This window comes from Sugiyamaella lignohabitans, chromosome A (genome assembly GCF_001640025.1).
Source record: "Sugiyamaella lignohabitans strain CBS 10342 chromosome A, complete sequence".
NCBI classification, from domain to species: domain Eukaryota; kingdom Fungi; phylum Ascomycota; class Dipodascomycetes; order Dipodascales; family Trichomonascaceae; genus Sugiyamaella; species Sugiyamaella lignohabitans.
The window spans coordinates 624,778-652,682 of record NC_031672.1 but is presented as its reverse complement, the minus strand read 5'-3'; the positions used below and the strand labels follow the sequence as shown (position 1 = coordinate 652,682).

Sequence of the window (27,905 nt, the reverse complement as noted above, 5' to 3'; positions counted from 1 at the left end):
CGATACGCGCGACTTTCGTGACAAAACCGAGTGAGAGCTTTGATGTTGTTGCTAATTGTCAGCTGCTTGGCTGTATGAACAATTTGAGATATGAGTTCGGGTGAACTCACAGCCCTATCGCAGGTTTACAAATCAGTAACACCTCTGGATCAATTCTTGGAAACGTTTTTGGACCCAGGTCAAATTGACGAACTTTATAAACCCACCATTGGCAATTGTGACTTTCGAAAGTTTCTCGAATCAGTTTATGTTGGGGTCGACTTTGAACTAAATGCAGATAGTCCTCCAAGCTATCCAACATCGATTCATGCACAAAGATTTCGCGAACGATATCTTTCATACAAGGAGCTGATATCCTTCGCTACAAGAAATGCGTATCAACAATCTCTCCAATATACTAGAACCTTGGACATATCCGAGAGTTGGAAGGGAACTTTTTCCAATGTTCTGAGCCATGGTGTTACTTCGACGTTAAAGCTTAGCTACGACTATCCCAATGCTACTGCGATGATGTTCATGCAACACGAGTGGAGACTATTGTATTCACGACTGGATTCTGCTTGGCTATACTATCTTTTAACTCAGTGCTCTTTATTTTACTATCTAGAACACTGCGAGTCGTATATTCAATTAACGGGTGTTAATGTTATATACAAACTGCGCGATACTTTGCGCAGTGATGGTGTGGGCAAGCGGTCCTCTGATGGGGATGTAGGTGCTCAGCGACCCAAGAAGAAAGCAAAGACTGCCGGCGAATCTATCTCACTAGTATCCAACCCTCTTCAATCTATAAGCACTGCACATGTCTTGAAACAAGGCAGCAGTAGAAAAAAACCTATCAGAACAATGCTTACTAAAGCATCAAAAGTATTCATATCGAAAGAAAGTTGTTTGTACGGTCCAACTCCAAAAAACGATGTTTGTTTTGGATTCAAGAGGAACTTTTGTCTTAATCGTGTTCCATTTCGTGAACCCGGGCTAGATACCCAAAGCCCTGTGAAGTCATCATCTGATCGCTCGCTTTCTTTTCACGTTCGTTATCTACTTGCTTTAATATTTCCCTCTCAGTATGGATTGGAAGGCATTTCAAAACTAACGGGTCCTTCAGAGACTAACAAATGGCAAAAGCTAAATTGGAAAGCAGAGACACTCCGGATAAACAATCTTGTTCAAACCCACCTGGAATCCAAAAAACGGCATAAAACTAGACTGTTGAAGACGAATGCTACGGGGAAGCCGGTAACTCCATCAATTGCTCATATTCTTCAGTCGTCCTTGTCCAGACACCGCCACCTTCCATATGCTGTGTTTATGGATGAATCATTTCGCATTGAACATCTGAAAACGGCCGGTACTATAGACGCTACTAAAGTAGAAATCGAAGGCTCGAACAGCTCAGCATTGTCAGTTCCATATCACCGAGTATCCAAGTTCATAATTCTTGTTATCAATTACCTATTCCCAAAAGAGACTTTTGGTTCAGACTACAACTGGTCACTGCTGTATAAGAAAATAGGGCAATACGTCCGGCAAAGAACTTCTGAGAAGCTATCACTTTTAGTTTATTTTGAAGGGTTCCGAATCAAAGATATCCCTTGGTTAGCGCCCGCAAATGGCACAGGTGCGACAAGTTTAGCGAGGCCTGATTTTGAAAAGAGGCAGGATCTCTTTCTGGAGTTTCTGTTATGGACATTCGATTCATTGATACCTAATCTCGTCAAAGCAAATTTCTACGTATCCGAGATTAGTGGCCAAACTTCGGTCTCCTACTACAGGCAGGATGTATGGAAGATCATATATCATAAGACTGTCACAAGGTACATCCAGGAGAAACTCCATTGTGCTCCGAGTGACGCTCATATTCAGGTTGCTCACAGACCATATACTGGGTATTCTGGCTTGAGAATTGTCCCAAAACCAACGGGATTTCGTGTGATAATCACCCTTGGCAAAGCTCCTACGGAAGGTACGGCGGTTCTTAAAAGTGTCAATAGCTATCTATCTATTCTCAAAAAGGTCCTTGATTCCTCAAGGATTCTTTATCATAAGACCCTTCCCAGCCACTTGTCAAATCCAAATGAGATGTTTGAAAGATTAGCGTCTTTTTACAAGAACTGCGAGAGTCCCATGAAGGATAATAGCTCATTCTACTTTGTCAAAGCTGATATCACCAGATGCTTCGATACTATTCCTGTAAGCAAAGCCTTTGAAATCGCTAAGAGCATTATTAAAGGAGAACATTTTTGGCTCCAAAAGGTCCAATCTTACAACCTTCGCATCAAAGGAAGATACAAATACAGAGAAGAACTGATTGCAAGAGATCTAAGTGCCCCAATGTCTTTTCAAGCAAATGTTTCTAACGCATATTGCCGTAAGAGTAGTGCTAGAAGCCGCATTTTAGTAGATCGTGGCGGCGATGAGACTGTACCAGGTCAAAAGATGGTTGATTTACTCGAACAGCATCTTAATAGATGTGTCGTTAGACTTGAGGAGAATAATTACTGGTTACGTGAGGGCATTCCTCAAGGATCGTGTATTTCATCACTTCTTTGCGACCTGGTCTATGATGCTTTTGTACAGAAATGCCTTCCATATAATGAGAAGACTAGCATCATGTTCAGATATGTTGATGATTTCTTATTTGTTTCTAGAGCGAAAGGCGAAGCAGAACGATTTCTTGGCTTAATGGTGAAAGGTTTCTCTGAGTTCGGTGTCAGTATTAATCCTAGGAAAACTATAACCAACTTTGAATCGGCTTTACCTACAGAAGTAATGCGAACCGGACATTTTCCATTTCTGTCACACCAAATTGACTGTTATACGTTGCGCCCTGTAAACAAACGGGACTTCATCAGACAGACATTAGTCAAAACTCCTCTTTATCGTATGCCGAAAAGTAATATCTCGGTTCTTACTGAAAAGATCATGCGCATCATAAATTTCAGGGTGAATGCTAAGATTATCAAGGAGCTTCAAATATCTCGGCTGTTACGCAAGTACATAAGCAATGTTTGTAGCAATATTGCGAGTACAGTTCTCACCTATGATCGTATTTGCCTACAGCGTCTTTCGGCTAAACAAAGCTCAAAACCGATTGCTAGTCTGTTGCTCGATGTTGTCGTACGCATATCATCTGTAGTCGGGGAGAGTGCTTCAAGTGAAAATAGGCATGGAAAGAACTTTACAGAGCTGGAGATTCTGAAGTCCTGTCTTCAAGGCTTCAACAAAGTTTTCAGAAACAAGCCGAGATACGCAAGTATCCTCGACGATCTCTACCGTACTCTCAAAATCTAGTCATTTTTGATGCCTTTTATTTATTCGTTATTTATTGACTTTTATTCATGTATTAATAGGATCATTACTATCTTACTGTAGTCAACACTGGAAACCAACCCGGAAAAAGAGATAAACAGATATGGGTGACGAATTCAACGGAGCCCCAGCCACCGGTGTGAATTCAAACTAATAATCATATGAAGTCGTTTGTTTCTTGTTGACTTAACGATACGAAGGAAACCATATATTTGGAGGACACATAAAAAACGAATGTTGCGCTGTCTAAAATAAAGCAAAAGGCATTCGTCAATCTAAACTTTCTACGGAAGCCTCAACGGGTTCTGACGCATGTTCTGCAGTCGCATTGGTAACGACCTCATGCTCTTCAGGAGGGGTTGTGTTGACTTCAGGCTCAACAACTGGATTGGCAGTGTCGACTGCATCCAGAGGAACATCATCTTCAGGAATCGGCTCTCGTTTACCACGCTCTTTCTGTCTTTCCAACTTTCGGCGCTCGCGTTCTTGGTCACGAATTAACTTAGCTTCCGCATCATTCTTTCGCTGTTCTTCGAGCATTTTCTGCTCTCGCAGCTTTAATCTGCGTTCAGTCTCTTCAACACCTCCACTTTTCTTAAGCTTGTTTTCTCCAACAAACTCTTCAAGTTCCTCTTCAAACTCGCCTCCTTTGCTTCTCAACTCAAGTTCTTTTCTGCGCATCTTTTCAGCCCTTTCAATAGCCTCAACACGTTGTTCATGATTGGGTTGAAGGGCAGACACCTCGGAAAGAACAGCATCTTTCACATGAACAATTCCATCAACAGGGGCAGATAATATAGTGGGCTGAGTGGGTCTTCTACCGCCTGATACTTTTGACTGCTCCTGAGAGCACATTTCGACTAGCTTGAATGTTTCTTCGGCCTTACTGAGATCATCTCTCAAATCAGCCACAAGCTCCTCCTGTAATTTAAAGAACTGTTGTTCTTCACAGACTACGTCCAACTCCCGTTCCCAAATCTTCTTCCAGCTAGGGCGCTCATTGGTAATGTACTCGGTCATTTTCTCCAAATCTTCTTTGGCAACAGCAAGTTCCTTAGCAACTGTTTCAAGTTGACGAGGAGTGTGTCGTACACCTCGCTGAGCCACATCCTTCCGAAGCGCTTCAATAACATCCTGCAGATCATCCACGTTTGTTAAAAGGCTGTCAGACTCAGCTGACAGCTTCTTGTGGCATTGCTCCATGAATGCTCTACTTGAACCAGATTGCTGAATAAGAAACGAAGTATTCTGTAATGCTTTGGCTTTTGTTAAGATACCGGCAAGCTCATCCTTCAAACCGCCAAGAGAACTTGCTGATACTTGCCTCAGGACAGCCACATCCTTTCTAATAGCTTCTACTTGTTTGAGACTAATCTTAGAAGTTGGTCTCGTCGACATGGGAGTTTCAGATCTGGATTGTGTTTGAGAAGATGTTGTGGCAATAGAGTTTACTTTAGTCTCTTTGAGTTGATTTATAGCGCTTGTGTTATCATCAATTTTCGAATGCAAGTTGTTCACGGTTTCTGCCAACTTCGCCAAACCCTCACTGAAATGCTTCTTGACCTCATCCATCTCTTTAATGTTGAGCGATACTAAAACACTTCCTTTCTTTACCTCATCCAAAGAAGTTTCGTCAAGTTCATATCTAATACCTGATTTAGGATCTTGGATATAGATATCAGGGAATGCTTCAGAACCTGGAGAATATGCAAATTTCTCAATAAATTGGAGACGTAGCGAAGCGATAGTTATGTCAGATGGATCGACCATTGCTTTTTTCACTTTGTGACCAATTTGGAGAAATACTGGGATGGTACCGGGGAATTGTTCCTGAGATCCATTCACTTGTGGACTGGAAGAAATTCTAGACTGAGTTGATGGTGATTCCTTTTGTGCCGCCAATTCTCCAGATGGAGTAGTATCCTTGATTGTTGCTGCCAAATGTTGCTGATCATTGGTTTTATCGACTACGCTGGTTGAAAGAGTGTAATCGGCCATAGAACTCGAGTGAGATGAAGTTGTAGGCAGTAGAGAAGATCGTTTATCAGATGGTAAAGGAGGCATTTCAGGGACAGCCTCTCTAGCTGCTTGGGGTCCGTTGGTTAATTTTGCAAATTGATAAGCCGAAAACCGTCTGGATGCACGTCTTTCAAGGGCTTCACTCCGTTGAAGGGTTGCCAAAGGGTTGCTAGATTCTTTACGAGGCGATGACGAAGGGGGCCCACGCTGATAATCCGATCTCGGTGCGTTAGACGCAGTGATTGAAATATTAGACAAGTTTGACCTCGAGTTGTTTTTCTTGATATGAATCCCCCCGGGACCCGGGACTGGCCCGGGACCATTAGGTCCATTGGGACCACCAGGAGGAGGTGGAGGAGGTCGAGCCTGAAAACCAGGTACACCACCTCCCAACTTTACAGAATCAGGAGCACTACTTGTTCGAGGACCAGCTCCGCTATGACCTCCTACACTATTATGTCTAGGAGGGAGCATAGTGGAAGCCAAAGGAGAGGCTGGGCTCGACAAAGACTCCGATCGAGTGGGATATTTCATAGGAGCAGAAATTTGCGACATTTGCCCTTGCATTTGCAACCTTGGTGAAGGTGGTGGACCTGGGTTTGCATGCTGGTGCGAATGGGGCTGCGATTGTTGCTGAGGTTGAGGGCCCGGTCCCTGATGCGTTTGTTGGTATCTCCCATGAGTCGGGGGTTGAGGATGCGAAGTAGAGTTATGGTGATACGTTGGCAATGGAATTGATGGAGCAGAACCTACACTAGAGCCAGAAGCACGAATTAGAGCCTGCTTTTGTTTAAGTTTCTGCAACAAAGTGACAATGATCTCTCTGATATCGGGGAGATACTTGTCAAGGTTCTCATGTGAAGCATCATCAGACAGAGCTTTTTCTAAGATCACCCGTAGCATCTGAGGAACATCACCGAAATCATCCACCCTTACACGGGCGTTCATAAACGCCCGACAAGCAACGTTAAATTCGTTACCCAATCGAACATAGATATCAGAAACATCCTGTTCTGTAGCATCTCCTCGTGCCCATTGAGTAAGAACTTCCAGAAGTTGTTTGGTGGCTACTAGCAGTTTAGTCACAGTTGATTCAATAGTGCTGCTCATCTAAAGTTTAAGTTAGTTATCTTGAATGGGGCTTCATTTATATCTTGCGATGTTTTTACAACCACACATCTTTATATATGACTTACTGAGGAGGAGCCTCTAACATGAGTAGGACGAAAACCAGTAGACGATGTCAATGTGCTTTCATTTCCATGGCTTGATACTGATCCCAAACTCGAAGTAGATGCTGAAGCCGAACCATAGCCTGAGCTATACCCCCCAGCACCAGATTGTCCATTGGCAGGGACAGTAGCACCAGGGCCACCTCCTGCTTGACTACCCTTCCACTGATGACCACTCATGTTGTTATGAGAAAGCCTACAATTGAGATCAAGTACAACTTAATCAGCTAACGCTAGCAATTGCTGTCAATTCAATTCACCTGAGATGAGATATGATGAAGACACGGTAGTTGCTGCTCCTATTTCTCGTGTTCTACTCAGTAGTGAAACTAGACTGTGCTAGAATGACCCAATCAAAATCTACTGGGGTACTTTTATTAGCCGATAGAAATTAGCACCTCTCAGACGGTGATTCGATCTCAGAAATTAACTTTAAAAAAGACAGCTAAGGTAATTAGTGTCTCAATTTATTTATAAATGCAGAACTGTACATGAGGAGTTATAATTATTTTGATCACGTGATACACAGTGGGGGATATTATATAGAGTAGGGCCAAGCAACGAACTACTAGTAGGAATGATTTAACAAATATAGATTGTAAGAAATCAATTTATAACAAATTGACTATTGGGTAATCGATCTTCAAAAATGGTTCTTACTGTTTGAGGAGTCTAAACATGAGTAACCTGAATGTTAAGCGGCAAAGTCTGGCTGAACTTTCTACTGTTTTTCTTTATCAGATCAATTAACTACTAGGGCCAAAAACGTGGGACCCCCTTTATAACCTTCACATATCTCCATAAAACTGTTGCGAGCGTCAATAGTGTTGAATTCAAGCGAAGACTAGAAGACCCTAATGGTGAAATAACCTAGCTACTTATAAATGATTATAGTGCTATAGAATTTCAGTAGAATGAGAGATTGAGACCAGCGCTCGGTTCTTCTATTTTCAAATTGGTTGCTCAAATTGGAACCTGTTTAATCGGCAGTCCTGCATGTAACTTTATCCTTATCTTGCCGAATAGATATACTATGTTATCTTTTCCATCATGTGATCTCTATGAGACATCAAGCAGGAGTCCGTAAATGAAGAAACTAGCCGAAGTCAGTCTGGGACATCTCGAATCAAGGATAGTCTGACTGAATAGTCTAAATACTAAACAGGACGACCGAAGTCTTCCAGCAGATCCTTTGGATGACGTGCTAGAAGCGTATTGATACCCATGCCGATCGGCGAAACACGGGTGAAGCGAGATCTGATCTCGTCATTTCCATCAAGTCGTTACAATAGTTCCCTTTCTAAAAACAGTAGTATAATGCAAAAATGCTTATCAGTAGTATAAATAGGATGAATTGGTAGACTGCTGTTTATTTGTTTTAGTTCCTGGCAGACGATGGCTAAAAGAGTTGAAGCATTGGATGAGGTGGTTGATGGGGTCTTGAACCCTCCTCCAGACAGGAATAAGCGAAAGATAATCCTCAATGCGTTTGTGATGAATACGCCTACTCATCACAACTTTGGCCAATGGAGAAATCCAGCTGATAAGACCCCTCTCTCTGATCAGGACTGGAATACTATTGATTATTGGGTTAATATCGCCAAAGTCTGTGAAAAGGGTAAATTCCACGCTCTCTTTATTGCTGACACTTTAGGTGCTTATGATATATACAATGGACCAGACAATTTCAAGCCTTCGGTACGTAGTGGTGCTCAATTCCCCGTAAATGACCCGCTACTACTTGTTCCAGCACTTTCATACGCTACGGAAAGCATTGGCTTCGGAGTCACTGCTTCTACAACCTATGATCATCCGTACGAATTAGCCCGACGGTTTTCCACAGCGGATCACCTTTCAAATGGTAGAGTTGGTTGGAATATTGTTACATCTTATCTTGAAAGCGCTGCTAAAAACCACGGCCTTCATACTCAAGTTGAACATGACGAGAGGTATCAAATTGCCGACGAGTACCTAGAAGTGGTATACAAGCTATGGGAAGGATCCTGGCATGATAAGGCAGTAACCAAAGATGTTGAGAGAAATGTGTATGCTGACCCTGAAAAAGTAAGAGCCATAAATCATAAGGGTAAGTACTTTAAGGTGCCAGGACCACACATTACAGCGCCCTCGAAACAGCGGACCCCATTCCTATTTCAAGCTGGGTTATCTGTTGCTGGAAAGAATTTTGGTGCTAAGCATGCAGAGGGAATATTTGTTACTGGAGATACTCCTGCCCTGGTGAGGAAGTCTGTAGATGACTTGAGGAAAAAGGCCCAGGCGTTGGGAAGAGATCCATACTCCTTGAAGACAATCCTTGGAATTACTGTAATAACTGCAGCTACGGATGAAGAGGCGCAGGCAAAAGCAGACGAATACACTAAATATATTGATAAAGAAGCTATCCTTGTTTTCATCTCTGGTGGAAGTGGGTTTGACTTGGGCCCCTATTCGGATGATTTTGATTTACGCGACTCTGAAAACTTGGGCTTGGCTAATTATATTAAGAAGAAGGCAATCGGTTTAAACCAAGAAAATGAAAAGTGGACCAAATGGAAGCTAGCTGAGAGTTACGGCTTGGGTAATGGATCCCCCGTTATTATTGGTGGGCCTGAAACTGTCACTGACAAGCTACTCGACTGGGTAGATGAAGGAGATGTGGACGGGTTCAATCTCAAGAACCTGTTGCTACCTGGATCATACGAAGACTTTATTGAATATGTTGTACCTGAATTACAGAAGAGAAACAGGTTCTGGACGGATTATGATGTACCAAAAGGAAGCATCAGAGAGAATGTGTACGGTACTCCTGGAAACAGTAAACTTAGACACGATCACCCAGCTTATGTCAAGTATAACTGGGAGACTGGCACTGCTTTTCATGCCAACGGAACTGAATTGACACACAAATCCGAGGGGGGTGATCTCAAGCGTAAATATGAGGATGTAGAAGAATAGAAATTCTTGATCTGAAGCTGATTCTGGTCGAGCTATAACTGTCTTGAATTATAAAACTTTAAACGTTGACTTAAGGTAGCCTGAGTGAGAGCTCCACAACCATGCTTCCAAGTTCAGTCTGACATAAGCATTCACTCTGACTAGCGGAAGATATGGATTCGACGATGTATGGCCTGCAGAGTCGAGTATTCCGTTATGTATCTCTGTACCAAAGATATATTTCAATTTTTGAATCCAAATCTCGATTGTCACGAATGCCAGTGTCAAGTGTTGGTGATCATATCCGTAAGAAGAAAGTGACAGATAGCTTCCTAATATGGATAATGCTTGTTTTCGTTTATAAGCTTATCTGGCATATCATGCAAGGTGAGCGTTTAAGAGCGATATACTGAAGTGACAAATTTTGGTCTTTGTGGTCAATGTCATAGGCTGGTCTTAAGCTATAGGCTAGTTGGCTATGTGTTTCTCAAAATTGATCCGTTATTATCTCTCGCAGGCTGGTGAACCAAGTACGTCCTTACTATAGTTTCCTCCAGAAGCAACAAGTCTAAGACAGAGTTAATGAGGTCGTAATCAGTATTTCTCAGAGGGATATATCCTGGGAATTGATTCCACTCTAAATACTGACTTGAGTATATTGGCATGCCCAAATTCACTAAAAGGAGATCAGCAGTTTGGTGAAATAGGATTGAAAACTGCTCAAATTCACTCAAGTTTAAGTGGCATCCTTCACGTGCCGAATCAACTCACCCAGGGCTCTAAACCCAATAAACTTCACAGAAGCTTGTTAGATGGTTCTAAGACCCATTGAATAAAATAATGGCTGGCTGTATCTCGATCAACGTTTGTCCTCTAATCTTGCGATTTGCATAGAACCATGGTGATAACCATGCTCAAAGCGTGATCTATACACAGTAGTCAATTCCGCTCTTCAGATTCTTGTAGCCTGCAGCGATATTCTATCCTGCTATTACATGCGACTATCTAATCTTAAGTTTGATAAGTCTGTTTATACTTACCTTTTACCATTATATCAAAATCACGTTAAATATTTGTTTGGTAGCGAGTTAGCAGTTTGATGTTGGTGGACCGTCGCCTCAAACTCTCAAGTTAATTTGCACTACGATCTCGCATACGATGCATGCCGAAATGGATTAGCTTTCTTTAAACTCAGTCGACCTAGCTGGTTTGGGCAAGCTGTTAATGAGATCAAAATGATCAGTCGGAAAATCTGTAATCGAGATATTATTTCAGATACATAGCATATGTTATAGAAGTCATGTGGTAATGGAATGGTAGGTGACACCAAGAGAAAGTACATCTGTGTTTTAAAATTGTTTTTGAAACCATGGTGATGACCGACTATAAATGTATGTGTAACAGGACCAATAGTCTGTTAATATTTGACGAGTCTGGTCGTTGATATCGTCGCGAAATCATAAAGAAACATCATATTTTGGCTCAGCACATGTTGTTATTGTGTTTCTTTCATAGTGGGACCAGCTGCTGTAACTCGTGCTTTGCTGCATATCAAGGGGTTACTGATAGCTGCAGTATAGTCCATATTAAGTAAAGAACACCCCCTGCATTCCTTTGAGAATCTTGCGGGTTCACTAAACACGCGTCAAGCTTTCGAAATTAGATGAGGGACTTCAAGGTATATTTAGATAATTTTGCCATGACAACAGGCCCTGGCTTCGACGACAATTTTTATTAAGTTATTCAGTGGTTTTGAAGTTCGACACTTTGTTAACGAAGTGCGCGTTTTGCCGACACAACCGACTCTGAACTAGGTACGTGAAGAATCATTTATAGAGGAATCCGGAATGAAAAACTGAACTGGGAGAAGTTTGATGAGAACTGAAGTAATTTACCAATGATATTGGTTACTCTAAATGTTGGAGCCTGGTGTTTGGGAGTACCGGGATGCCAGGACTAATTTCATTGGCGTCTTTTCACAGAATTAGATTAATATTGTCGAGAATTGATGAGAGAATGGACTGTCTGACCCGTAATTCATGGATCTGAATGTTGAGGAACTTTTCCATGTTGTCAACTCGTGATCTGTACTGTATGGTCTTATGATAGTTGAGGAGTTGGTAAATTGAGTTTTTATCAGCTATGAAGAGTCTATATTCAACAATGTCGAGTACATTCTGCGACTTTCCCTGGCTCATATTCTACGGTCTAAAAATTCACAGCATATGTTTACAATCCGCAGCCTCATTCTTCATTGATTCTGGAACTTGTGTATCAAGTCTGCCAGATTCCACAATGGTGCTTACAGTTCAGTCTCTAAATCAACAGTTCAGTCAATTCACCCTCCCGTTTCTCTTATCTACTAAACTACCCATTATTTTCCTGGACAATCACTAACATTCACAGATGAGCGAAGACGAAGACCCGTATTCTTCGTCGCCAATAGTAGCGAGCCGGCGGCATGGGTCGCGGGATCTAGTCGATGGAGGAAATGCCATGTCCCCGTTGCAAACTCCCAAGAAGACTCCGAACAAGCGCTCGTCAGACAATGAGACGGGATATCTAGCATCGCCGTTTAGTGTCCGTAATCATGCAACTGGCAATTACCGGTCTGGTGAGAACCACGGTAAAAGTAGCAATATTGAACTTCCATTTGTTTTTGACAAGTTTCCTATGCATATGTTTGACGACATTTCTTTTATACCTGGACGAGATGACGCTCGAATCTCACGGTTCAATGAGACAACAAAGTCTCTCGTATCTGCGACTATTCCTAGATTGGTGGTTCAATTGACCAGCCATGATGTTCTTGATTATAATTTCATGTCAGATTTCTTCTTGTCGTACCGAATATTTATGTCCAGTGACGAGCTGCTGGAATGCCTCTTTACCCGTTTGATATGGGCTATTAATTTGCATACAACCAAAACTACATCATCGACAGCATCTGACAAACAGGATAGCGAGATTGGCAGAGACGTATCAGTTCGAGTGTTCGTTGTTCTTCGACATTGGATCTTGAACTTTTTCCCAGATGACTTTCTCGTTAGCTTTAGACTGCGGTCCAAGTTCTCATCGACATTAAACAAGCTGTATAGCTGGAACACAGTTCAGGAAGAAGTTCAGTTTAAAAGAATCGTCGAACAGCTTAAGAAAGCCTGGATCAGGGTATGCTGCATGTATTGGCAGCTTGGAAGTCCTTTGAATAATAGTAATTTCGATGTTTCACTTCCAATATTCCCAGGTGGCACCTATGGTCAAATCAATGCATCAAGAAAACATTCTACTTCTACTCACCAAGATAAATCCACTGCTATAAGAAGGTCGACTTTATTAAGTTTCTACAAGGGCCCTATCAGACCGGCTATCAGCAACAGTGACTTGAAAGGAGCTGATGGCATTTCTAGTGATCAAACAGCCCAAGACACAATGTCTGCAATGTTAAATATCGACAAAACACTACGTAATGGAGCTCTAGTCAATGGAGGCATTATATTATCGGCCGATGTTGAAGTCAAGTCGATCAAGCCACCTACTCCAGTTAGAGTGGTTCAAAAGAACCATGAGGAACGCGGGAACGAGGGTGATTGCGAGCGAAAACCAGCCAATCTCACAATTCCACCTCCAAATTATAAACCTACTTTGAAATCTGTTATGGACTCCTGGAGAGTTAAATATAAAAGCAGCAACAGGGTCTTGTCATTGTTTTCAAATATTATGGCACCTAGAAAACCTGCTGTTGTCGAGGCAGACAGTCGTGAATCGTCTAAATCATTTTCCGATATCCGCATTGATATTCTTAGTGCTAGAGTCATTGAAGAGCTGGACTATTTTTTGAAGATTAAATCTGAAAAGCAACTGGGTCACGGACTCGGTTTAATGCGAAACACTCGTCTTGCTGCTAAGCAATCAGTTACTAATCAAGGTGAGCAAGTGACGTCGCCAAGTAAAGTGCATAGGCTGTCGTCTAGCTCCGAGTCACCGACCAAACGCCAGCGTGTACACGACCGGGAGTCAGTTGATCTGTACTCTGTTTCAGATACCCAGGATGACGAGCGTGATCAAAGTAGTGGTATTCTCGGTGATCGATTTCCAATTGATAAGTTTGTTAATCAGAGCCTCAGTTCAAAGAGAACGTCAATGATTGACAGTTTGAGGATTCAGGACCGCTTAGGAAACACATCATCAAGCAGTATTGCCTTATCAGACCATTTTCAAGAGACGGATGAGCCGTTTGAATTTAGCGACTCGCTCAGTAGCTTGACATCGTCGGGTGGAGAAGGGTCACTCTTGTCTTTTGATTCGTACGATTCGGCTCTTAGCAATCAAACAGTAATGGCCACAGACAAGAGTGCAGCCGAACTTGACGAGAACCAACTGGGGCTGAGAAGATTGCGCAGATGGCGTAACCACGAGAATTTACGAGACATCACCAATTTCCGTACCGATGGTCGCACCAGCATGATATCAGGCAGTGCTAACATTTCAGGAAGAGTAACAGCCCTCAGATCAAGAAATACTAGCCATGCTAGCCATGGCAGCAAAACAAGCGATAAAAGTGAAAAAATGATGCTTCCGTACTCAGGAGTAGACTCGGAAGTAGCAGCTCGATTAGCAGCTATTCCTGATGACACACCCGATGAGGACGCAATCAACGCTGCGTTGTTGAAACTTGAAGGCAAGTACGTGAGAAAACGGAAGAATCTATCTCCAGAAGACGACATCTTCAACTTTGAACGTACCACCGCAAAAACTAATGGTCTGATTGAAACGACACCTTCTAATACAAACACAAACAGACACACAAATACAAATTCCCAAATATTGCATGCCCCTATTATAACCCATTCAGAATCCGAGTTTGGCAATAAAATCACCATCCAGTACACAGAAAGCCACAATTCCAACCTATTTAAAGCAGCATTCGAGTCCAAGGCCGACATTGCAGCGCTGGCGTCGTCGCCATCGCCAAGCACCCAATCACCTGTCTTTTCAACCCCTACAAGACATCAGCCATTTGCAAACTCCACACCTAAAGAACGCATTAGCAGGGACCAGAGCCAGACACAAACGCAACAAGACAGGTCGACGGTATTCTCAATTCCATATTCCCCAGAACACCCTTTGTCAGTGTCAAACATCGTCACTCAGGGCAACCACACACCGTTTATTCTCAATTTCGGGTCAGATGAACTGTGTGCTCAATTCACGCTGATTGAACGCGATGCACTGGCCGAAATCGACTGGAAAGATCTAATTGAAATGAGATGGACGCGAACAGTCGTGCCCATTCAGAGCTGGTTAGAATTCCTAGTGGAGCGAGATTCACGAGGTGTGGAGCTGGTCATTGCTCGGTTTAACCTGATGGTTAACTGGATCAAGTCGGAGATCCTACTGACTCGGCAGCTGGACGAGCGGGCACAAACGATCTCGAGATTTATTCATATTGGCCATCAAGCTCGCACGCTGCAGAACTTTGCAACCGTGATGCAAATCGTGCTAGCACTACAATCAGCAGTGATCTCGAAACTAAAAACCACCTGGGAACATGTGACGGAGAACGACCGTGAGCTGCTAAGACAGATGACGGAGCTTACGTCTCCCCTCAAGAACTTTTCCAAACTGCGTTCTCAACTCAACCAGCTCGAGCCCACCAAAGGCTGTGTGCCATTTGTAGGCATGTACCTCTCCGACCTGACATTCAATGCCGAGCGACCATCGTTCGTCGACACCGACGCCGACCATGGCACTGACAACAGCACCAAACTCGTCAACTTCGACAAGTTCCAAACAGCGTCGTCGGTAGTCAAATCGCTCCTCCAGTGCATCGAATGGTCCACCAACTACAAACTGCACCCGGACCACGACCTGGTTGCCAAATGTCTCTACATCCAATCACTCACGGTCGAAGAAATGGACATGTGCCTCGACCACCTCATCGACCCCTGACCCGCTCCACCACTTTTATTATTTATAACTCTTGCATTAATACCACTTCATTCATCTACGAGTAGTCAGGCTGCCTCCGGCGGCTGGGGCTCCGCCCCAGACCCTGGTTGCTCCTGCTTCGCAGGAGAGTTTACACGTCTCCGGGACGGCCCGACGCAACGACTCGAGCGTAGCGAGAGGAGCAACCAGGGTCTGGGGCGGAGCCCCAGCCGCCGGAGGCAGTCCCCGTCCCCGACAGCTCGTGAAGCGCAGTCCGCAGCGTCAGCCAGGGGGTTATCGGTAGCTCCCGTTTGGGCGAGATAAGAGCCACACGGGCCCTAACCGCTGTTATCTCGCCGACAGGCGGGTGGTGGGGCATGCACGGTTTGGCGTCGACAGGCCGGGCGGGGCTGCCAAGACCGGCAAGGGGGGGGGGGTGGTCAGCCTGCCTCCGGCGGCTGGGGCTCTGCCCCAGACCCCGTGGCTCCTCTCGCTACGCTCGAGTCGGTCCGTCGACGGTCCCACGACCACGGAACTCTCCTGCGAAGCAGGAGCAACCAGGGTCTGGGGCGGAGCCCCAGCCGCCGGAGGCAGTCAGACACCCGTGTTAATGAAATCGGCAGACAAGAATCTCGCCTGTCGATTCCTGGATCGCTGACGTGGGTGCTCACTCGCTCGCTCCCTGAACGGGAAATGGAGGTCGGTCGTACAGCGTGGACCACAAACGAGAGCCTCGATATAGGATTACGTCGTTCGCAGCACGGGGTAGTTAGCTGCGTGTGCACCTCGCCCAAGGGCTGGCTGGCCAGTGTTGCATGGCCGCTCTGTACTCTAAGACGCAGCGCTCTACCCGGTTACACAGACACAGGACCTCCACTGCTGCTGCTGCTGCTGCTGCTGCATACAGCTACAATATAGTTAGAATGCAGCTACAGGTTAAAGCTTCAATACAGCTGCAGTCGATAGCCACAGGTTAAAACAACAAGAAAGCTGCAGCTATAGCTACTACAGCTACGGTTACAGCTACAGCTACCTTCCTGCCGATGCATGGAGGTGGTCCTGCTTACCCCGTTTAAGACCTATTTGGACCGCCGTGCTTGTTATCGTTTATAGAGGTCGTGAGTAGAGACCAAGCCTGACTGACACACGGACCAACACCAGCAAATCTGACTGACCAACAACCGACCTGGATATTCTCTAGTGACTCGACCAGGCTACAACAGCGAGTGTGCCAATAAAAGGCATCTGCTCAGAATTCGGTGTAATCGGTCTTTTCCAAAACTAATACATCCATAATCCCACAGTTTCTGATTTAAAAGCGGTCGAGCATTCGTGCTCGAGATCCACATCTGTCACTATAAAAGTCACTAGTTGGGGTTCCCATTACAATTGACAAAATCGACCCTAGTATCTCGATACTAGTTAATTTAAAAGAACGTGGACAATCGAATTAGTGATTTCGATTCGATTTATTTGTTTTTGTTGTCTGACTGATTGCTGATTTCAATTAATTAGCGTTTGTTGAATCAGTCACTCACTCGATCGCATCCTACACAACAGACAGACATTAGTCCAAACATTGGTACGACATTGAATAAGTGACATTATTCGAAATTGTTTCAATCAGTTCCCACTAAAATATCATATCACAGCCAACCAAAGAGACGAACGGAACGCGATTGCATTCACACTACTGAACACTGTCGTTGGTACATCTCAGACTACATTGGGTTACTCTGGATTACTACTGGAATTATATCTAGAACTACTACTGAAGTCACAACTAATACTGATATTTAGCTTACTATTGAGGTCACCAGTGAGATTGCTACTGAGAATACAAGTTATAACGGGGACTGCCATCCAGCCCATTCACGATCAGAATCACAATCACGATCACAATCGCGACCATATTGGACTTTTCTAAAAGCTAATCAGCAACCAAAATTTTGGACACACACAAAAGAACAAAAAACTCACTACTGTCAATTTATATCTGAGTCTCGATAGCTCTGCTCGCAACTGTTGTGCTAATACTATTATACTGCATTGCAACCATTACCATTACACCCAGACTGTCATCACAACTGGCTCTTCACAACGACACTTGATTTGTTGTAGAACCTGAATCTTTGATACTCAGAGACACTCAGACCGACCTACCCTGTTCATCCCGCACGGGACTCGCTGAATGCTAGCCAAAATGCAACAACAAGCCTGGGCCACGACAACGTCACCCGGACCCACTTCCACACCCTCACCACTGCACCAGTCCGCCAAATCCAAACAGCAGCAACAACAATCGCGACACCTCTCATCGTCTCCCTCGTCCAAACTCTCACTGGGTCTCCGCCAATCGACCACGGGCACCTCGTCCCCCTCAAACGGCAACGGCAACGGCAAATCCGCCAACTCGCCCTCCGGATCGGGCTCTTTAACTCCCACCAAAAGTAAGTACGGGGTGGGTGAGTGCCTCCGGCGGCTGGGGCGCTGCCCCAGACCCCGTTGCTCCTGCTTCGCAGGAGAGGCTCGGTGTGTCCCCGAATATTACACCCCCACGGTCCTAGCAACTCCTGCGAAGCAGGAGCCACGGGGTCTGGGGCAGCGCCCCAGCCGCCGGAGGCACAGCTCCCTCCCCAAAGAATATCACTAACAGGAGCCAGATTTGTCGCATGTGCCATGTAAATTCTACAGACAGGGGGCGTGCCAGGCCGGCAATGCGTGCCCGTTCTCGCACTCAATGGATATTGTGGACCAGGCGCCCTGTAAATATTTCCAGAAGGGAAATTGCAAGTTCGGGTTGAAGTGTGCCTTAGCTCATATCACGCCAGACGGCCGCAGGGTCAATCGTCCCAGTCAGAACCAGCATTCGCACCAGCACCAGAACCAGAATCAGAACCAGAATCACTCGCAAAACCAAAACCAGGGCCAAAATCATAACCAAAACCAGAATCAGAGCCAGAATCTGGGCCAGAATCAAAGCCACGGTCAAAACCAGGCCGTCAATGGCTCTCTGGCATCGAACGGCTCGGTCCATGGCCAGCACCATCAGCAACACCAGCAGACTCAGCATCAGCAATCGCAGCCACTGGCCCTCTCTCAGACCCAACAGCAGCAGCAACAACAGCAACAGCAGCAGCAGTTGCTCCAGAACAGCGTTCATACACAGTCCCCTCTATCACAGGCTGTGTCTTCTTCGCCAGGAGCAGCGGCTTTTGGCTCTTCCGCCTCGTCTTCTTTCCATAACCGTACTTGGTCGTACAGCCATTCGAACTCGGGAACCTCGATTCCCACTACCAGTGGTCTTAGTTTGGCCCTGGGATCTCACAATTCGACAAACAACAGCAGCAGCACTGGTTTGGCCAGCGGTTTGGCCAGCGGTCTCAACAGCAGCTTGAATAGCGGACTGAACAGCGGACTCAGCAGCGGACTGGGTAGTGGCAGTTTGGGTAATGGAAGTGCTGGCAACAACAGCTACAGTTTTGGACTTGCTACTGGCAGTCTGATTTCGGCTGCTTCGTCAGCTATCCCACCTAGCTCGCCATACTCAAAATCAGCCAATCCATTTTCGACTACTTTAGGAACAAGTTCAGGTGGTGGTGGTGCCATTCCTGGGGGTGGCATGGCTGCTGCTAGCTATTCAAATCATATTAACAGCATGCTGGGTAATAATACACCCAACAGTAATATCAACAGTGCCACCAATAACAGCCTCAGATCTATGTCGGCCTCTTCTACTACTCTATGGACAGATAGGCCGTTTATTCGATCTCTCAGAACGTCGTCTTTTTTGTTTGCTGATAACGATTCGGCTATTGCCGATGACTTCGAAGACCATCCAGCATATAGAAATATCCATGGCAACTCTGTATCAGCTATTGACGATGACGACGAAGAAGAAGACGACAACGAAGGACAAAAAGCAGGAAAAAAAGACAATGATGCTAACGATGTTAACGAAAAAGCAGAAGATGATGATGATGAAGATGCTCGTACCATCTATGATAGAAGGTATAGCAACAATCATGACGACGACGAAGCCATTGCTGACGATGATCCATTTGAAGAAGAATTCGTGCCTTCATCTCTAAAAGACCTATTAACTCCTCGAGAAAGAAAAAGACGTGGATCACGAGTGGCCTCGTCATCCGGAAGTGCTATTGCCAGTGCAGCTCCTGGAACTCCTAGTTCTACCGGTATTACAGGAACCACTAGTACTACTAGTAATGTCCTATTAACGCCCACAGGAACATCTGCATCAATAGCAGCGACCCAGCCTATCGCCTCGTCGCTGTCACAATCACACAAAGCCATTGACATTTGGGCATCTCCAAGATATCCTCGTCAGTCATTCTCAGAGTCGACCGGCTCACCATTAAAAGTACTCCAACCAATTGGCACTCCAGAACGAACCTCGCACTTCCAGACCCCGCTTGGTAGCGTTTCATCCAGCATTGGCGACGTAGCATCTGCCTCACTGTCAAGATCACTTCATCAAAGCTACCAATCGCACATGCTGAGTCCTCCTCCACCTCGAAGAGACCACACTCCAGTGCTGACGGGATTGGCTGGTCTTCCTAACCAATCCAACAACCCTGGCTACCCATCCTCATCTTCAACATCGACGGCAACAGCTGGTCCCGCAACCGCAGGTTCGTCCAGCCTCTTCGACGACGACCTCGAAGACACCCAGTTCGTCATGGAACAGGAGGACGAGCGTCTCGACCACCACAGCACCCGTCTCCAGAACCTTCGACTCATGGACCCATAAAAGACCCCCTCTTTGTTTTTGATATAAATAAAAGTATCTGCTCTTTCTCTGTCATGCCTCCGGCGGCTGGGCTCCGCCCAGACCCGTAGTGCTCGCTTCGCGAGCGGCTGGGACCGTGTCCGAGAGTTCACATGTTCTGAATCACGAACCGGTTCCCCAGTTTACGGGTCAAAACCACGGTCCCGGTCGCTCGCGAAGCGAGCACAACGGGTCTGGGCGGAGCCCAGCCGCCGGAGGCACAACCGTCAAAACAGAATCAATCTGGCGTATATTAATCTACAGAAAAAGGGCGAGCAGCAGACAATCAGATACTAGTCAAGGTTAAATTCATCGAGGCCGAGGGTATCGGCCCCTAGCATTAGAGATGCCAGAAAAACATATAAAATTTGGATCATCATTTTGTCTTAAGGAAAAAAAAAAAAAAAAAAGGAAGAAACGCACCGGTGGTCCTGTATTTATATAAAACTTTTTGGTTACCCACCTGTCAACGCAGCCGCAGGAGAGGGTGCCTCCGGCGGCTGGAACTGCGCCCCAGACCTCGCGGCTCCTCTCGCTCCGCTCGAGTCGATTTCGGCGACGCTGCCCCCAATCTCCTGCGAAGCAGGAGCAACCAGGGTCTGGGGCGGAGCCCCAGCCGCCGGAGGCAGACTTGACGGAAAGAAATACACGGTCATTAGATATATTAAGGGATAGAATCGAGAGTAGAAACTGTTTATTTGAAGACCTTACCGTCGGCAATCTCCCTCTTCTCGCCGTTGATGACCAAAGGCTTGTCCCAGGCCCACAAGTCACCGAGGAGCTCCTTGTCCTCGGGCTTGGAGATGTCGAGCTTAGTGTACTCGTAAGACTCCCAATCAGGAGCAACGTCGAAAGCAGGGGCGTAGTCTTGGCCTCTGACAAGGAAGGCACCGACGATACCGTTGTTGTTGTTCTCTCCGTACACGACGGCAGCACCGAAAAGGTACTTAGTCGAGGCAGAAAGACGGTTGAAGAAACCGCCAATCAAGTTGTTGGACATGAAAGTAAGAGTGAGCTCGTCGTTGTACTTGTAAGCGACCTTCCACAAAGAGTAGTCGGCAGCGTCGTAGTTCTCAAAGAACCAGGGAAGAGCCTTCTCACGGGTATCCTCGTTAGAGTAGACACGCTTCCAGTTGTCAATAGGGACCTTAGGATTGCCAAGAGCGGCCAAAGGATGGGCAGCCTTCTTCTCCTTAGGAGCCTCATCCTCCTCGTCGTCAGCAGCGGCCTTAGGCTTGGCCTCCTCCTTCTTCTTCTCTTGCTTGGGCTTCTCCTCCTTCTTAGGGGGAGTGTACTTAACAGGCTCAGCAATGAACTCGAAGTTAGCGTAGTCCTTGGCGTAGTAAGGAGTGTGCAACAAGGTAGTGAACCAACGGGTGATAGCAGGGTGGGACTTTCTCCACTCAGCACCGAAAAGGTTCTTGAAAGCGGAAACAATGCCACCAGCAGCGTAGATATCGGCAACAGTGACTCTCTCACCAACAAGGTAAGTGTTCTTGACAAGGTGCGACTCCAAAATAGCAGTGAAAGAAGCAAGGTTCTCAAGAGCAGTGTCGACGTTCTTCTTGTTATAAGGATCGATTCCGAGAAGAGGACGGAAAGCGGCGGCAGCGCTGACAATGATGTGGGCATTGACAAACGACATCCATTGCAAAACAGAGGCCTTCTCCTCGTCAGTCTGACCAGTAAGACCGGTCTTCTTGGCAAGAGCAACCACTAAAAATCCGTTAGTTCCCTGTTTCCAGGAGTCGGGTGCTGCCTCCGGCCCACCCCCAAATGCCACTCACTGTCCGGTTCCAAAAAAGGGCTGCTGCGTGTCATGGATCAGATTATACTTCTCAACACAAGTCTATTAAGACAGGGATAACTGTTTTTTTTTGTGGATTGATCATCATTATGAACACGGCGTGGGAAACATGTCCTGGTGCGGTGGGCATGACATCAGCAGCAGCTCTGGAAATGGAATGGCAAACAAAAATGGCAGTGAGTAGTGGGAGATTTATGTGTGTGTGTTCGTCACAACTTACAGTAGAGGTTGATGGCAATGGACTCAGAGAGCTTGAAACCGTCAGCACCAATGAAGACGGGGACCTTCTTCAAGGGGAAGCTCTTGATGGCAACCTCGTCGAGGAGCTTGATCTCAACATCGAGGTTGAGGCCCTTGACAAGAGCTTCGGCAGAACGAGTTCTCGACTTGTTCTATTTCCTGTTAGTATATTTTCTTGGGGATAGGGGTCCTGCCTCCGGCGGCTGGGGCGAAGCCCCAGACCCCACTGCTCCTCTCGCTGCGCTCGAGTCGGGCAGGGGGACACTGCACACAGAGATTTCGTCGAAGTCAGTTCAGGTTTCATTGCCAGATCAGATCAGATCAAATGTCAATTGATTTCTGAACTTTACCAACTGTCGCAGTTGATGTTCTTCTTCTTCTGTTGTTGCAATCCATCCTGCTGAAAAATATGACCACGGGGCACAAACGAAAACAACCACATCCGGCAATTCCACGGGACAAAAACTAAAATGTAACAAAAACCAACCGCCAATGACACTGAAAACGTCTCAAGAACCATCTGACCAGAAAAAAGTCCTGTTCAGTACCTGATCGGTTCATAAATGGCCATTCAAATACTAAGAATACCACCATTGGCAGTTCGTGTTTTAGCAGTTGCTCTCAGTCATTGCTGTCAGTGGTTCCCAATGATTGTTTTCCCGGGCCATTATCAATGGCATTCTACCTGAATTCACATACCTCGAGAGTGTAAAGAGTTCCGAGAGACATTTTTTATTTTGTGACTTTCAAAAAGTTACTGAAAAAAAAGGGAAAAGAAAAGAGAAGGAAGCAGAAAGTTTTTTTCCTATTTGTATGTGACCACTAGCAAAAATTTCACCGGCGGTAGGGCTCCATGCAGATTGTGCGGCTGTTCCTGTCTCCTCTCCAACAAACACGTAATCCCTGCAACCAATTGGGGGACCCCCTGGGCACGGGTATATCACGTTTTCTCTCAGGGGTAATGTCCCTGCCCGATCGGGTCTCAGGGGGTCAGGGCCTGCTTCCGGCGGCTCGGGCTCTGCCCCAGACCCCGTGGCTCCTCTCGCTTCGCTCGGGTCGGGTTTTGGGGATGGAGAGCCTGCCTCCGGCGGCTGGGGCTCCGCCCCAGACCCCGTGGCTCCTCTCGCTTCGCTCGAGTCGTGTTTGGGGGTTGGGTCTGAGTTGGGGGTCTAGTCGCTATTGGGGGTTCTCCCGTCCGAGCGAAGCGAGCTACAGGGTCTGGGGCGGAGCCCCAGCCGCCGGAGGCAGGCTCTCCACCCCCAAATACGACTCGAGCGAAGCGAGAGGAACCACGGGGTCTGGGGCGGAGCCCCAGCCGCCGGAGGCAGACCCCACCCCACGGACGGGAGTGCGAGAGTGAAGTGCGAAGTAAAAATCATGTTCATTAAATAGATGTAAAACTCGTCTCATCATCGTTCATTAAAAACGTTACTATTTTTGGGTCATTCAGTGGCTACTGTGGCATGGGTGTTGTGGGGGTTTGGGGGTCATCCGTGTAGAGTTGGGTGGTGTTGTGAAGGAGACGTGAAAGGTGGATGTGGGGTTGGATGTGAATGTGGTAGGAGGCGAAGAAGAAGTGTGGTGTTGCATGTGGCGCCTGGCGGGTTAGATTCGTATGTACAGGGATGGGCAGGCGCGATCACACGTTGGCTTCGACTTTTCTCACGGGGACCACTCGGTTTGGAGTTGGGGTGGCTGATGCAGTGGAGCTCGATGGGCTGTTGGTGGATGGCGAGCGAGGAGGTGGTGTGGGTGCCGATTTGGCCTGCTGAGCTTGTGCTTGGGCTTGGATTTGTGCTTGTGTACGCTGTTGAGCTGCTAGCTTAGCTGCCTGTTGTTGCTTCAATAACGCAATATTAGCCTGTTGCTGTTGCTGTGGAGTCAATTGTTGACCTCCAGCTTGTGTTGTAGGTGGCAGTTTTGGAACTCCATTAACTCCCATGGTAGCAGACGGTGGTGGTCGTATTAAAGGTGTAGTCCTTCCAGCAGCTGCTGCAGCAGCTGCTAATTGAGCTTGACTAGCTTGAAATTGAGCTTGTGATTGTGGTTGTCCAGTTGCTTGACTGGCTCCATTAGCAGAAGCTCCTGTCACTGCTCCGCCTCCATTCAACTGCTGCTGTTGCATTTGTTGTTGCATTTGCTGCAATTGACGTTGTCGCAATTGAATTTGCTCAGGAGTCAGATTCGCTCCTTGCTGCTGTTGTTGCTGCTGTTGTGCTTGTTGTTGAGCTTGCTGGGCCTGTTGTTGTTGGAGTCGTTGTTGCTGACGTTGCTGAATCTGCTGCTGTCTCTGTTGTTGCTGCTGTTGTAATTGCAACTGCTGCTGTTGAATCAACTTCTGCTGCAGATTCAGTAACTGTTGCTGACGCTGTTGATACGCTTCCCGATACGTTTCATACGCTTTGGATAACAGCATGCCTCCAAATCTAATCGACTGGGTGGCATCTGAGATTCCGTTCAGACGACATGGATCGCTACAGGCAAACTCCATGTTATCAGCGTGGTTCTCAGAATCGTATTTATACCGGTCAACCAACCGCTGGCCCTCGACATCGTCTGTATTCTTATCAAGAACATCATCGTTTAACGACACTGGTCTGGCTACAAGTCCCCGTCGATCAACCATGATACGACCACCTCTGCCAATCCGTTTTCGAAGCGATGTTGACGAGAATCGAGGCACTTGGAAACTACCACTGGCATTCATATCTTTCTCACCAGCCTTGGCAATCAATTCCAAATCGCCTGTCTCAGGATTTAATGCTGTACGCATAACAACAGGACTCACCTCGACACGACTACTATAACTAGATCCCAAACTTGCTGCTAATGGTAATTTTAACAGCATGTCTGTAGATGGTGGGTAGGAAGATGCAATTGATGAATATGCAGAATGTTTGGCGTCCATGATACGTCCATGCTCCGACATTTGTCGTTCCAGTCCAGGATCGAAATAGTCACAATACGGCACAAATGGGTTATCAGTATAATTAACCCATTCGCGGTCTTGTTGAGCACGTGTCTTGAGTTTACTCTTGACTGCATTACGAATAGCCATTTCCTTCTCACGAAGAACCTGTTCAATAGACAACAAGTCCATATCGGGGATCTTGGATGCTGGAAGTCGTACATTTGGTGGAACCACTTGGTTGACTCCATTTGGCGCGGTAGATGTAATAACACCATCTGGTCCAATAATTACAGTCGCTGGAGCAGAGCTTGAACCAGTACCAGAACCAGCTTTTGATGAACCAGTGGTACCAGCTCCTGATCCAGTACTAGCATTGGCGGCCGCAACAGCTGCTGCTGATGAACCCTTTTCACCGCCGAGTCCTGTACCAGTGGATTTACGAAGAGGTTTGCCATCTTTGCCAACTTTCTTCTCTTCCACCTTCTTCTTCTTATGAGCCACCAGATCCTCATCATCACCCTTAATACCAAGCGTTCTCTTCAAAGTCTTGACCTTGACACGGTGCTCAAAGATATTCAGCTCCGACATCAAAGCTTCCTTTCGAAGTTGTTCACGCTTGACAACCAATTCGACAAGTTCTCGAGCAGCTTCCATTTCTGCCTGCAGTCTACGAAGTCTTTCGGAACTTTGCATGTCGGTACGACGGGTTTTTCGTACTTGACGAACCTCTCTTCTTCTAAAACAGACATATGGATCAGAATCGTCTTTTTCTGAATTGTCTTCAAATTTTAGAGTTGGAAAGACCGATTTTCCTCCTCGCGCAATCTTGCGCTCTCTATAATGAGGATATATTTTAGCTGAAAACAGCTGAAAGCTTTTAACCAGTGGTCGTGGGCCCTTTCGATACAATGGTGTATACATTCCAGCACCTGGACTAGCAAGTGCTGATGCTGACATGTTTCGTAGTAAAAACTCGGGAGATGATGGATCATTCTCTGCCTGGGTAATCTGTTCTATAATTGTTTCAGACAATTCTTCCAGTGATAATAATGAATTAGGTGCCGTCGATAAAAAAGGCTGTTTTTCACTCACTACAGACTCGAATTTATGACATATCATTTCAAACTCGTCTGGAGTACAGATATTAGGCGAAGATGCTTTAGAATCGGATCCTGTTGATGATGCTTTTTTACTTTCTGCAATAGCTTCTTCATTCATCTTTTGCAAAAACGCATCATCCTCTTCATCCATAGAATACGGACATCCTTCTGTATCTTCTACAGTAGCTGATGTTCGAATATACACAGCTGGTGGGGTAAACTTGCCCTTGTAGAATTTGGCGAATTCACTCCATTTTTTCGATGCATCAGGGGTGGGAATGTAGACTTGAGCAACCTTTGCACCACTTGTTGCAGCGGCATGAGCATTCATAACCTCCTTCAAGTGGTGTTCCGATTCCTCGGCCTTTTCCACACCCGTTTCAATCTGTTGAAGCTCTCGTTGTTGTTCATCTTCCAGATCGGGGATATCTGTTTGTTTGACTACTGCCAAAGTTTGTTTGACTGAGATTTTCCGTTGTCGGAATCTAGCCGCGGGAGTAGAAGTTGGCATGCTTGCTGATGATTTTCTCTTCACCACCGACTACGAAGAAGAAAAAAACCCCGGCCAAAGTCCTATCCCGACTTTTTCAAATGAAAAATGACCTCTTTTTTGCCTCTGTCGGTCCGCTAAACCACGCGTATGAGGACTTTAAACCTGTCGAAATCTCGACTTATCTTGTACTACTAATCAAACGGGTATCCGGTGAAACTTTTCACTTGGCGGCGCAGATGCGGCGTACGAGGCGCTGCACCAAAGGTATCTACTGGCGGGGATATTGAATGAGCTTCTAGAATGTTAGTGATCGACCTTTTCTGTATGTATCTATCTGTATGAGCTGGGGGTAGCGCTGGGGCTGACGTTCGGGCCACAGAGGGTAGCTAGGGGTAGCTTTGGCTCGACAAGGGTAAGGTTGGGAGTAAGGCCATGTAGGCCATGCTGAGCGTGGCTTCCAGTTGGGAGGAATGATTTGGGGGTAAACTAGCCTCCGGGTATTGCTAGCCCTCACGCCCTCACCCCACAACCAGCCCCAGTCGTCCAGCGGGACTCCCAACCAGCCTGCCTCCCAGCTGGCCCACACAGTAGCGAACGCCGCCACCACCAGCAAGTTCCCAGCAAGCCCCCATTCCCAGCCAAAAAAACACATCCCAACAAAAACGCCATTAAATTTTACCCAAACCAAAGGGCAAAAAATCTTCAAATAACTCTTGTACCCCATTAACCACCCCACTTGGAACCACTTCCAACCCCCTTTGACCCGCTTTTCCCATCTAAACAGCTCCTTATTCACACCCACCTCGGATGCTCAATACTTACTAAAAAACTTCTCGCGTGCGGCTAAAAATAACCCCCTCCTATTGGCTGGTTCCCCACCCCTTGTCTCTCTACAACGCGTGGCAACCAGCCTGGCAATAACAAACAACACCTGTCAGTGGGGGCAAAATGACGACTAAAAACAGAGACAAAGACGCGAATATTTCAAATCCAAACCAACCAAAGGATATTAAAATATTGCTGAATGGTCAAGTCTCGTTAAGCTGGTCTATTCAAAGTGGAGAAAATTTAAAAAAAATCCCTGCTTAGAATTCGAACCGTCTTTTCAAGTTTCTTTGTTGTGTGTTGCTGTTGTCCTGT

General features: G+C 46.1%; 7 protein-coding genes across 7 annotated transcripts; 4 read left to right on the top strand and 3 right to left on the bottom strand.

Annotated features, from left to right (window-relative positions):
• Positions 1–90: 90 nt before the first annotated feature.
• EST2 (Est2p) lies at positions 91–3,294 on the top strand (the record flags this gene model as incomplete). Its single annotated transcript, XM_018878924.1, has 1 exon — positions 91–3,294. The coding sequence occupies one exon, from the start codon at positions 91–93 to the stop codon at positions 3,292–3,294; it is 3,204 nt and encodes a 1,067-aa protein (XP_018734450.1).
• A 288-nt stretch (positions 3,295–3,582) lies between these two features.
• Positions 3,583–6,234, bottom strand: BUD6 (Bud6p; the record flags this gene model as incomplete). The annotated part of the gene is made up of 1 exon (XM_018878911.1): positions 3,583–6,234. One exon carries the CDS (start codon positions 6,232–6,234, stop codon positions 3,583–3,585), a length of 2,652 nt encoding a protein of 883 aa, XP_018734449.1.
• A 1,724-nt stretch (positions 6,235–7,958) lies between these two features.
• AWJ20_198 (uncharacterized protein) lies at positions 7,959–9,518 on the top strand (the record flags this gene model as incomplete). Its single annotated transcript, XM_018878900.1, has 1 exon — positions 7,959–9,518. One exon carries the CDS (start codon positions 7,959–7,961, stop codon positions 9,516–9,518), a length of 1,560 nt encoding a protein of 519 aa, XP_018734448.1.
• Positions 9,519–11,903: 2,385 nt separating this feature from the next.
• On the top strand, positions 11,904–15,446 carry LTE1 (mitotic regulator LTE1; the record flags this gene model as incomplete). The annotated part of the gene is made up of 1 exon (XM_018878889.1): positions 11,904–15,446. The coding sequence occupies one exon, from the start codon at positions 11,904–11,906 to the stop codon at positions 15,444–15,446; it is 3,543 nt and encodes a 1,180-aa protein (XP_018734447.1).
• Positions 15,447–18,165: 2,719 nt separating this feature from the next.
• AWJ20_196 (uncharacterized protein) lies at positions 18,166–20,196 on the top strand (the record flags this gene model as incomplete). The annotated part of the gene is made up of 1 exon (XM_018878878.1): positions 18,166–20,196. One exon carries the CDS (start codon positions 18,166–18,168, stop codon positions 20,194–20,196), a length of 2,031 nt encoding a protein of 676 aa, XP_018734446.1.
• A 712-nt stretch (positions 20,197–20,908) lies between these two features.
• On the bottom strand, positions 20,909–21,859 carry CAM1 (Cam1p; the record flags this gene model as incomplete). Its single annotated transcript, XM_018878867.1, has 1 exon — positions 20,909–21,859. The coding sequence occupies one exon, from the start codon at positions 21,857–21,859 to the stop codon at positions 20,909–20,911; it is 951 nt and encodes a 316-aa protein (XP_018734445.1).
• A 2,041-nt stretch (positions 21,860–23,900) lies between these two features.
• On the bottom strand, positions 23,901–26,783 carry EPL1 (Epl1p; the record flags this gene model as incomplete). The annotated part of the gene is made up of 1 exon (XM_018878856.1): positions 23,901–26,783. One exon carries the CDS (start codon positions 26,781–26,783, stop codon positions 23,901–23,903), a length of 2,883 nt encoding a protein of 960 aa, XP_018734444.1.
• Between the last annotated feature and the right edge of the window lie 1,122 nt (positions 26,784–27,905).